The sequence below is a fragment of the Podarcis vaucheri genome (genome assembly GCF_965113315.1).
Source record: "Podarcis vaucheri genome assembly, chromosome: 2".
In the NCBI taxonomy this organism is placed as follows: Eukaryota; Metazoa; Chordata; class Lepidosauria; order Squamata; family Lacertidae; genus Podarcis; species Podarcis vaucheri.
Window position 1 is genome coordinate 31,483,528 of NC_138760.1, and position 11,927 is coordinate 31,495,454.

Consider the following 11,927-nt stretch of genomic DNA (forward strand, 5'->3'; position numbering starts at 1 on the left):
TTTGCATTACCAACTGTTCATCAGAGGGCTATTTTACACATTACACCACACACAGGCAAATGAGGGTTTGTCACGAAGCGCACACTCCACAAGGAGCTGTGGCCAATTGCAGCTCCCCGTTAAGTGTCACTGAATGAAATACATGTCTGTTGCATCCACATGTATTGCCATTATTTATTAATTAAGTACCTCTCTCACATGCAAAATTTGTGTGGGTCTTGAAAATGTATGTCCCACGTGTCAAAGGCCACCACCACCACCACACACACACGTGTGTAACATGGCACTTACCGGTAATTTATATTTCCTGGGAAACCGACAGACCTAGCAGACACATGGCCCAGAATGCAGTAGTGAAGTGGATAAGTTAACAAGTTTATGGAGAAGAGGAAGAGATAAAAATGTCCAAAGCAAGGCTTGAGCAAGATGTGAACGAAATGATCACATTCAGTTTTGGGATGATGGATGGGGAGCAGAGCAACATTTCTCAACTACATACAGGGCCATTATAAAGAGCAGCTGTCTCCATGGCCACCAGTGGGCTAGGATCCTAAACTCACATAAATGAATGGAATTGTTACAGTGAAACCCTGAGATTATAGTTTGGGAGAAATGCGTTCTTGAAGAACAGGATGTACAAAAACAAAACAAAGCCAAGCTTTCGGGAAAAGTTATCGACTTTAATTATTCTGCCCAAGGAACAAAGTACGTGACCTTCCTTTGTTACAATCAAAATGTAAACATAAAACGACTAGCAGTGTCACCACCTCTGCCTGCAGCCCATCCAAAAATGTTTAGCAGAATTCCATGTGGCAACCGGAAGAAGACGAAACAGGGAAGCAAGCAACTTACTCCAAAATGATCCTAGATTTAATCACCCCCATCTGGCTGTGCACACATAGCACAAATTAGCTGTTTGGGGAGGAGAGAGTGTCTCCAAAATAATTGATCAGCACTGTTGCAGGTTTTCCGACTAACCATACAGCTGGATTCAGTCAGGAATCACAAACAGAACACCTGCTTGCATATATAGCTCCTCAACCATGAATGGGTAAGTGCGCAGAACTTAACTAGGTGGATTTGGGTGGATTTTTTGATGCTACAGTCCTAGCTCCCCAGTGAGGGCACTACAGAAATGCATGGCCACCCTTATATGCAGAAGACAGGCTGGTGTGTGGATATTGACAGTGACACAAGGAGTGGATATTGCTTCCAAAGCACTAATTTTTACAACTGCTTTGAGAATGTAAGGGCCTAACAATAAAGGTAAAGGTACCCCTGCCCGTACGGGCCAGTCGTGTCTGACTCTAGGGTTGTGCGCTCATCTCGCTTAAGAGGCCGGGGGCCAGCGCTGTCCGGAGACACTTCTGGGTCACGTGGCCAGCATGACGAAGCTGCTCTGGCGAGCCAGCACCAGCGCAGCACACGGAAACGCCGTTTACCTTCCCGCTATAAAGCGGTACCTATTTATCTACTTGCACTTAGGGTGCTTTCGAACTGCTAGGTGGGCAGGAGCTGGGACCGAACGACGGGAGCTCACCCCGCCGTGGGGATTCGAATAGCCGACCATACGATCGGCAAGTCCTAGGCACTGAGGTTTTACCCACAGCGCCACCCGGGCCTAACAATACATTATGAGAAATGCCTAGCTACTGCCATCTCCCTCTTGCTTCCTGGTAAGAAAGCCGAGTGCAGCCTTGCATGGAAGTCCACAAAGACTACCAACCAAAAGCATTTTACTGCTCCTTCTTAACCACAATTGATGGCAGACTAAAGTTCAAGGCAGTGGCAGATAATTTAGTTCTATTCTGGTTCAGAGAAACTACCCTGGCTGATAGCCTGGCGACTGGCTATTTACAACCCTGGTCCAATAAAGGAAATGTGTGATTAATGTGACCTCTTTGCGTTCAGTATTTCCTTTATCCTTGCAAACAGCAGCCAATAAACACTGGACTTGATATTATGTCACCTGTTTCGCTAAATGCATGGGCCATGGGGAAAGACATAGGTTGACAGCGGTGCCTCATAATGTCTAGTTTGCAATCCTGTACAATGAGTTCAATGAAATTTTCTCCCAGGTAAGTGTGTCTAGCAGGGTGAGCCAATGTGGTGCTCTCCAAATATTACTGGACATCAAACTTCCTTCAGCACCAGCCAGTAATATCCGATGATCAGAGATGAGCGAAGTAGTACCAAGTTGGCTATCGCTGGTGTATAAGATTGCACCATAAGTCTCAAAATAATTCAAGAATCTAATAGTAAAAGTACAATATTTTAGACTACAGCTTTTTTTTACTAGGTTATCCTTACTACTGCCTCCTTTTTTGCCCATCTCTTCTGCATATTTTAAGTGTGTGGTTTTTTTTAATTGCAGGAAACATACCATGAAATGGTACTGCATTACAGTTACGAAACCCGATTCATTCAACAGTCAACAAGAAATTCAAGTGGATAACCTTGTGCTAATTCTCCTTCCCTTGGCCGACACACACACAGTATTTCATTGAAACACACTTTAAACAAAGACAACAGAGGCAGGAGTTTACGAAATAAATTGGGAAAAGTTCATAACGCAGGCTGTAATAGCTTCTGATGCCTGAGAGCAAACACAATGCAAGGGAGCCCAGGAGACAGAAACTCGGAGACAAGGAGAAGAGGAACTCGGCGAGTGCAAGTGAATCAATCAAAGAGACCGTCACAGTTTCTGACACAGGGGCCCTTCTGGATAATATACTGCAAGTTTATCTGTTATGTTCTGGACTTAATTACTGAGAAATTATAGGCTAGGTGCAAAGAAGAGGCAGCATTAAGAGCCAGGGGCACTGAGAAGGCTTTGGCTTCGTCAGCCGCTGGAAACAATGGCTATAAATTCAGAGGAGAGAGAGAGAGAGAGAGAGAGAGAGAGAGAGAGAAAGAGAGAGAATACATTGTGATATGCACCTTGGATATTAGGTACCTGAAGGAAAGAGTCGCAGGCTCCTCCACAGTCACAAATGCTGCCTCACTGCCTGGGCAATGTTTCCAAAGACATAATGCCACCCCTGGAGCCAGTGGCGTAGCGTGGGTTGTCAGTGGCGTAGCGTGGGCAAGTAATTTGCGCCCCCTAACCCTACCCAAGCCAGGTAGGGGCAGAGAGCTGTGAGTGCGAGCGCGCCCTCCCCAGATGTTGCGCCCAGTGCGGCCAGCCCCCCTGCACCCCCCACGCTGTGGTTTAACCCACAGCGCCACCCGCGTCCCTTAAACTGGTGCTACATGTGCCTAAATGGCACGACTAGACATTTGCTAATCCTCACATGGCTCCCACGTTATCAGACGTGGATTCCCCAGCCGTGGTCCCCAAGCACCTTTTGCAAGCAAACAATATGCTCTACCGCTAACCTACAATCCATCTGTGTAGGTGTCACAGAGCCTGCTGGTCAGTCATCACACAGTTCAAACTTGGAGTTAACTCTTTATTAGCAAAAGCACGATCTCCACATACTTGGCAGAGAGTCAAGCCTAAGGAGCACAGCAGCTCATTCCTGGTGGTCTTGCTCCATGAAAAACCAATTGGTGAGATTGGAAGTCTCTGCCTCCCCACAGCCATCTAAGACCCCCTCCTCTCCAGGGCTTTTTCCAAGGAATCGGAGACTGCATCTGTGCATCTCCAACCTCTCTTCATGCCTCTCTTGATTCTGGGAGAAAGAGGGGAGGTTGTTGCAGCCAAGACCCTTCATCAGCCTGACTCATCTCTGCCTCCTCCCACTTGACAGCACTTTCCCAGCTCCCTAAGCTCTGCTAACCCTTCAGCTTTTGACACATCCTCTTCCCAGTCTTCTCTCTCTTCTTCTCCCTCTTGACCACCCCTTGTTGTCCCGTCACCACTCCCCAGGCTCTGAGCCTTCTTCCCTTAGTGGTTCCCCAACTCCTTCCTCCCACCATTCCTCTGCGTCCAACCAGTCCTGACAGTAGGCCAGTGTGTACTTCACAGAAAGTAATGTAGTGCAAATGACCACACCCGCATGTGCATTTCGTTTAGGCTTTGCAACAGGGAACATAAGAAGCTGCCTTACATCAGGTCAGACTATATTTCCCATCTTCCCAATGCTTCTCCCATCATCTGCTTCTTGGTCCTTTACAAACTGGAGATTTAGGGTTCCCAGCTGATCAGAAAAACACGGGCCAAATTTATGTTGTGCTCCTGTGATTTTTCTTTAGGTCAACTAGTTGTTGAGTCAGCAAGTCAAGCTTCCCATGACATAAGCATTGCAACCTGCCAATGACTGCAGCTCATAGGAATAGGACACACACACATATACATATACACATTCAGTACATATACATATACGTATACACGCTGGCAACCCTATTGTCACATAACAGCACCCTATAGAGCATCAGTGGCGTTATCCACCCATTGAAGTTAACTGTTAATACTGACATTCTTTTAGTTCCTGCTTTGGCACAAAGTGCCCCAGACTTTTAAAAGCAAGATTGGATGAGCTTCACCATGCATTTTGACAGCTGCACATGATCCCTAGGGGTCATTAGGGAATGGGGTGGCGAAGAAATGCAGAAGATATAGAACCTGCCCACCGTACCTGTGCTTGCACAATGTATCAAGTAGTGGTTTAATAAATTTGGGTAATTTTTTTAAAATATTGCATTCAGCCCACAGTAATCATGGAAGATGCCAATACCACAAGCCTAATGTGTGGTATTAAGAAACCCTTTTGCATCCCCAAAGTCTACTATAAAAAGAAAGCACTTTCCCCCTCTTCCTTGGCATCATCACACATCCCTCCTCTTGCCCTTTCAGGTAGTTTAGAGTTTCCAAGAGCCAACATTGGCTGGTGCGTCCAGATCAATGCTCTCTGCCTAAAGAGGGAGTCTATTTATGTATCACGTTCAGATAACAGAAGTGGCTGAAAATAGTCTGCACAGCACATAAGCATCCCGGAGGCAATTAGCTTATCGCATGGTCCTGCGCTGGCTTGTGGCACTCGCAGACCATGGCCTGTCATGAAAGGGTACTTGCCAACGACCTTTTTTCTAATGGCAAACTTTTCATTTGATTCACGTTAAGTGGGTTTTACATAGCCAGGTTCCAACAGCTCTGCAGAGAGGGGAAACTGGACGGGAGGAAATTGAGAACAGTGGACGCGAGGGAACGTAAAGATTTTAGCAACTGGTAGCTGAAGCAAACCAACCAAGCCCCAGAAGCTGACAAAAATGTGTTTAGCTGAAGGATATACTCTAGTTCAACCCAAAGAGGGCAAACATCTAAGTGTACTGTTTGAGGGAATAAATACAGTGGGGGGGGGGTTGCCTCTTCCACCCAGAAACGATTATGCAGCATCCAAGCTGCAAATCCCACCAACCCATTATACACATTTAGAGTCCTGCCACTCCCCCCCCCCCATCCACACAGCCAGGTGTGGGGGTTTTTTTGCTCAGGAGCAGAAGCACGGGGTAGCAGTTATGTGCCCTTTGCATTAGCTTCCACAACACATCCTTTTGCTGCGGATGCTCTCCATTATGAGCAAGGCTTTGCCATCACCCGACTGCCAGCCTCGGGAGAAAATAAATCAAGTTGGACCCTGGAACTGCCGCCCATCTCGCCCCCACTTCATTTCCCTCGGCAGCCCCAAGGAGCTATCGCCAGCCTCCATGGGTTCAGCCGGCCATTGCATCCTACCTCTTGACCATAAATCTCTCTCCTGGCTGGTATTGTTATCTTGACAGGTCAAGAGATAGAAAAGGAGGCGAGAGGAAGGTGCCTGGTGAGATATTATACAGGCGGGCTGTAAAACCTGTGCCAGTCATTTGACGTTTGGATAACTAACCAAATATTGGATCAGCCCACGGATGGAGGAGGGGAAAGGGGAGTTCGGGAAGCTTCTGAAACTTTTTCAAGAGTCCTGTGACTGTGGTAAAAGAAAAAGAAAAAAGAGGGGGATGGAAAGGAGAGAAAACGAACAGCTACAGGCAACAGGTAGATCAAGTGGGAACACTATTCTAGAGCAACTGATTGAATTCTCCAGACCACAACAAAACACCTCCTCAAACAACCCTAGTTTTTAATCCCCTCAGCAACTTTTCCTTGTTGCTGTTGGTCTCCATCATTCGCTTTTTCTTCTTCTTTGCAAATCGTCCAAAAACCGTCTGCTTTCTTTCATCAACGCCCCCCCCCCATCTGTGAACCAGGGCGTTTAAAGGATTTTTTTTTTAGTTTTTTGGACAAATTGGTGCTTTTATAAGAAGGCAGAACGAGAAGAACGGCTGCTACGACAACCCAGCTTTTCCTGGGTTGCAGGAGGATTAACCCTTTCCTGAGGCCTGGGGAAAGAATGGCATGTGGCGGCCATTGTCTTAAACCAGTCCCTCACTCTGCCCGCTTCTCTCCCCCCCCCTCGCGCCCCCTCCCCGCCTCAGTTGGAATGCCAGGCGCGCGGGGGGAATTTCGCTACGCCGGGTTGCTCTGACCAATGAAGTCACACACATCAAACGAGGCTGGACGTGAAATGGCGCGGGGGGGGGCAGCTGAGAGGAGAGAATGAGGCGCTTTGGCGCCGGGACGACGCCGACGACACTTGACGGCTGCCCTACGGTCCCCGCTTCGCCTCTGCGCGGTTTGAAAAGCCTGCCCACCTGTAAGCAGCTTTGGAGAGAGAAGCCCTTATCGCGAGACAACAGGCTGTGCAAGAAAAGAGGTCACCCTCTCCATCTAGCCTTTAAAAAATAAAAGGCTGGCGCGCGAGAGGGAGCCTGGAGAAGTCGCCGTATTGCTATTATTTCTTCAGAGTCGCCGCACAATTCATTTCCCCCCCTCAGCTTGAGGGAAGGTTTATTCTGGAAAAAAGCCACCCAAGGCAGTATTTTCTTTTGTGGTGACAGAGAGAGAAGGAGGGAGCTCTCTCTCCTTCTCTTTCTTTTCTTTTAGGTCTGCCCCACGTGTCGCATTCTTCTCCCCCGGAAGTTCTCTGGGTATCCCAGGCAGCCTGCGCTGGGCTGTGCACGACACACACACACAAAACGCACGCAGAAAGGGAGACACACGCAGCCCTCTCCCAGGAACATTCAAGCCTTTTGGCTGCGCGAAGGAGAAGCCGTGTTCACCGGCGGCCAGCCCGCGCCTGGAGAGGGGCCGGCGGCGCTTTGGGGAAACCTCGCCCCGCAGGGCGCGCATTCCGATCCTTTGCGTTTTTAAAAGAAACGGCTGCGCTCGAAGGCAAGCCCCACCGGACTCGTCTTGGGGCTGAAAGCTCGTTTCTTTCCCACTTGCTAGGGATCGAGCCCCACTTCTTAAATGAGCAGGATCGAGTTAGGATCGCGCTGTGAATTCCGCCGCCGCCCCCAGCAGAGAATATAGAAAGTGCCCTTCAACAGGAGGCCCTCCTCTTTAAAGCCTTTCTTTTTATCTCCCTCAAATCTCCAGCGCCTGCCTGCCTCTCCTCGTCTCCGACTCCCTCCTTCCCACTCCGCTTTGATCTCTTGATTACTTTTGAACAGGCATTTCAGTCCCGCAAACCGACCAGACGTAAACTTCTCCAAAGCCGTGTCTCCCGGCATCCACAACAAAACAACCTCCCCCCTCCCCCGCCGTCAACCTCCTCCTGACTAACCAAAGCACAGATCGGACCGAATTGAAGAAAAGTCTCCATCGCCCAACTAAGAAGAAAAAAGCCGAGGATTCCCCCCCCTCTTTCTCTCTGACAATCTCTCCCCCCCCTCCCTTTCCATTTAACAGGCTCTCCTTAGCCTATGGCTGAGTTGTTGAACTTCCATCAGCCCAAAAAAGTCATGCACAACCCTCAACGCGAAGTGCGGGTCTTGCTATCCAGCAGCTACTAGGAGCTAAATACACTGTATCCAGATTTTGCCGCGCGCCCCTATATCTCCGTTACACCGTCCAGCGCCCCCCCCCGCCAAACCACACATGCATGCCATTGAAGACGGGCAGGGGGCTTCGTAAGCAACCCCCTCCTCGATTTACCTTGGGCTGTGGCTGCAGGGCTGCCCAGAAGCACGACGATCACGCAGCACATTATCTCCCAGCGTTTGCCAATCCCAGCCATGGTTACCAGAGAAGCTTTGCAAGGAAGAGAACTTCTGCTGGAGCGGGCTTTTATTATTATTATTTGTTCTGTACTGTATCTAATATCCCTTATGCCTGCTGCCGGATCCCAGGAAGAACCGCGCAGGGGAGAGGGGATTCCCTCCGCTCTTCTTCCGTTTTGATAACGATCTTCTCGGCCAGACCTTAGAGAAAGCCACTTCGTCCTCCAGGGCGCATTGAAAAAGCAAACAGGGTGGCAGCAATTAAATCCAATTGAAACATCCCGCCCTAGGATCAACTCTTAAAAAAAAAAAAAGTCTACGGGGGAACGGGGAATTGTGAAGTCCGCTGCAACGCAGCCACCACCTCCATCCTCCAGGGGGTTCGGAAGCACAGAGAGAGTTTGGCAGGCAAGGCATCCACTGGCGCGCCTCGTCGGAGTTCGGAGCTGTTGCAAATTCTTGCCCTCCTCCGCCGGGGTCGCAGAAGCAGCGCGGAAGGAGCGGACGGCGCTCGGCTCCCGTGGAAGCTCAACAGGGTCGGGGGGAGGAGGAGGAAACCTTTACGGGGGAGTAGAGATGGGGGTGGGAGGAGGTTTCCAGGAACTGCTCCGAGCTCCGGGCTTCTCAAAACATTACTTCAAGGCTACGGAGATCGATCCCTGCAAAAGCAAAGATCGACTGGTGGAGTCACGAGAAGAAAGGGGGAGGGATCGACTCAGACTCAGACACGCAAATCCCAGACGGCGCGAAGTTTTCTCTCGGTAGGCACTGCGGGGGGCTTCAAAACGGGGGGAAAAGTTTCGCGGAGGGGGAGGGTCCGGACTGGGCTGGGGGTCCGGGCTTCTCCCCTCCCCGATTACCCCCCGCTCAGCTCGCCAGGCGAGCGGTCTTCTTCTCCATGGCCGGAGGCAGCGGCTTGCGTCTCCCTCTCCTGAACGTGTCCGCCTCCCACAGCACCCCCCACCCACCCCAAGCGCCGGCTGGAAGGCGGAAGGCGAGCTGGCGGCGACGGGTCTCCAAGGGCAGCCGCGGCGCGCCTCTCTTGCGGGGGGCACGCCGGCTCTTCCAGCGGCTCTGCTGCTGCTGCTGCTGCTGCCGCCCTCCCGCTCCTCGGCTCGGCAGCAGCGGAGTGAGCCAAAGATCTGGCAGCAGTAGAGCCGCCAGCAGTAGCGGCGGCGGCGGCAGCCTCAGCCCGGGGTAGGCGGAGAAAGAGAGAGGCCGGCAGCGCCACCTGGTGACCGACGCCGGCTCCCAGAGCGCCCGGTGCGCGCCAGGCAGGACTGGCGGCTGGCCGAGCGCAGCTCAACAGGGCGTCGTTGAAGGCTGGGCGCGAAAAGCCTCCGCTCTGCGCGAACCGGAGGCCACAGCCTTCCTTTCCTCCGCCTTCGGGGATATGAGAAGCCCCCTCTGAAAAGACCCAGGCGCGGGCGCGACTTCTGTGCGCGGGAAGGGCGCGATCCTGAGAGGGGTGCGCTCAGAAGATGTGCTGTGCCGGCATCCCTGCCTCCGGGGGTGCGGGGTGGGTTAAGGTGTTGTTTTGGTTTTGTTTTAACACGGATCAAATAAAATCCAGATTTGCTGTCTTTTGTAGACACCCCTGTTTGTGTCTCTCCCCCGCCCCACCCCCTCCTCCCCCAGTTTCGCAAAATGGATCCAGAAACACGCTGGGGAACACGCTGTTGCAAATGTTTTACATGTCTTTTACAACATGGACCTTGGGTGTGCAGTTAAGAACAGTGGTACCTCGGGTTACATACGCTTCAGGTTACACACTTGGCTAACCCAGAAATATTACCTCGGGTTAAGAACTTTGCTTCAGGATGAGAACAGAAATTGTGCTCTGGTGGCGCGGTGGCAGCGGGAGGCCCCATTAGCTAAAGTGGTGTTTCAGGTTAAGAACAGTATCAGGTTAAGAACGGACCTCTGGAACGAATTAAGTACTTAACCCGAGGTACCACTGTACTTAACTGCATGCCCAAGGTCCATGTTGTAAAATACACGAGCTGGAATCACGAGCCCTCATAACTGCAGACAGGGGTGCCAACTTGAATAAAACATTGGGAGGCCCAAGTACATCATTTGAATGGCAATGCCCATCACCTGGCGGGGGGGGGCAACCTTCTCAAATATTTTATGGGGGGGTGAAGGGACGCGGGTGGTGCTGTGGTCTAAACCACAGAGCCTAGGACTTGCCGATCAGAAGGTCGACGGTTTGAATCCCCATGACGGGGTGAGCTCCCGTTGCTCGGTCCCTGCTCCTGCCAACCTAGCACTTCGAAAGCACGTCAAAGTGCAAGTAGATAAATAGGTACCGCTCCGGCGGGAAGGTAAACGGTATTTCCGTGCGCTGCTCTGGTTCGCCACATGATCCGGAAGCTGTACGCCAGCTCCCTCGGCCAATAAAGCGAGATGAGCGCCACAACCCCAGAGTCATCAGCGACTTGACTTAACATTCAGGGGTCCTTTACCTTTTTAAAGGGACCTCAGCCCCTAGAAGTTGGCTTCTATGCTCTTGGAGGGAAATTGAGGGAACTGACCTCGGCCTGGCCTCAAAAGAAGCAGAAACGGCAAGGCAAACCTCATTGTCTGCATATCTTTTTACAGCAGGGAGAGGAACCTGTGGTCCTCCAGTTATCTTGGACTCCAGCTACTGGCTTCCCTGCTCACTGTTCATCCTGGGAGTTGTAGCCAAAGGAGCATGGGGCACTTCTATTGAGTCAGACAACTGAGCTACTGCCCTTCCTTCAGACTGAATGAGAGCGAGACTGTCCTTAAGGGCATAGGACTTATGCCAAGTCAGACCAAGATCCCAACCGTAGGTCTCTTAGGTTTCAGGGACATCTGAAGAGACTGCAGATTCAACCTGGGATCTTCTGCATGCAAGCAAATGCTATAGCCCAAGGCTACAGGCTTCCCTTCCCTGGCGCAAAGGAAAGCTATTTGCAGAGTCAACCTACTTAAATCAGAACATGGAAAATCTACTCATCCCTTATGTGTGTTTTTTTAATTACTTGAGAGTGAAAAGTACAGTTAAAGGCAGCAAGGAGGTTATTAAAAATAATGGTATAAATAGCCTATTTTTTCATGATCTCTCTATCCAGTTCTATTTTTGTGAGAAAAGAGGTGCCAGAATTCACCATAAACGCCTCCCTTGTTCTCTTATAATAGCAATGTCGCCCACCTGAGAGGTGCTGGAACTGAGTTCCAGTGAGTTCTGGCTGGGGAAAATAGCCCTGTCTCTATCGTTGCTCAAAAACCCAACAAGTGTAGCCCCCAAAATGCCAACATGGGGGGGGGAGTAATAAAGTCAAAGTGAATTCCTTCCAAAACTGAAAGTTTTGCCGAGGTAAAGAGCATAGCGCAAACTTGGATAAATTATATGCAAGGCTACAATCAGGGAGGCTTTTGAAGAACAAATTGCTATATATATGTATTACACCTCATCATACAAAAATTCTTTAAATACATCAGGAGCAGGAAGCCAGCCAGACAGGCAGTGAGCTCCTAGATGACAAAGACGTAACAGGAGCACTCAGGGAAGACAGGGAAATTGCTAAGGCATGTCAATGAATTCTTTACATCTGTCTTTACTGCAGAAGATGTTGGGTGAGATATCTACACCTGAACTTATTTTTTTCCAAGGCAATAAATCAGAACAGCGTCAAAGAAAAATGACAAAGTATTTTTAGAACTAATCTGCAAGCTAAATCGTAAGAAATCGCCAGGGCCAGATGGCACATTCCCCTGAAAGTTCTTAACTCAAATAGGAAACAGCAAAGTTATATATTATAAGTTAATCAAATCTACTCCTATACTACAAGACTGTAAGGTCTCCAAACACTTTTCTTCTTCCTTTTTTTAAACACCCAGAAATCTTTTCAAACACC

The 11,927-nt window shown here is 50.0% G+C and overlaps 1 protein-coding gene and 1 long non-coding RNA gene across 9 annotated transcripts in view; one reads left to right on the forward strand and one right to left on the reverse strand.

The window, feature by feature from the left end:
- The window catches only part of SDK2 (sidekick cell adhesion molecule 2), a 342,544-nt gene extending 334,450 nt beyond the window's left edge, over positions 1–8,094 (reverse strand). For all 8 annotated transcript variants that reach the window (XM_082212337.1, XM_082212335.1, XM_082212331.1 and 5 more), the window contains exon 1: positions 7,976–8,094. In XM_082212337.1, the coding sequence (XP_082068463.1) occupies positions 7,976–8,057 (82 nt within the window). In that variant the 5' untranslated portion in view covers positions 8,058–8,094. The remainder of the gene's footprint in view (positions 1–7,975) is intronic.
- A 561-nt stretch (positions 8,095–8,655) lies between these two features.
- LOC309526706 lies at positions 8,656–11,112 on the forward strand. The gene is made up of 2 exons (XR_014216864.1): positions 8,656–8,801; positions 10,648–11,112. It is a non-coding gene; the product is annotated as an uncharacterized lncRNA (long non-coding RNA).
- The last annotated feature ends 815 nt before the right edge of the window (positions 11,113–11,927 follow it).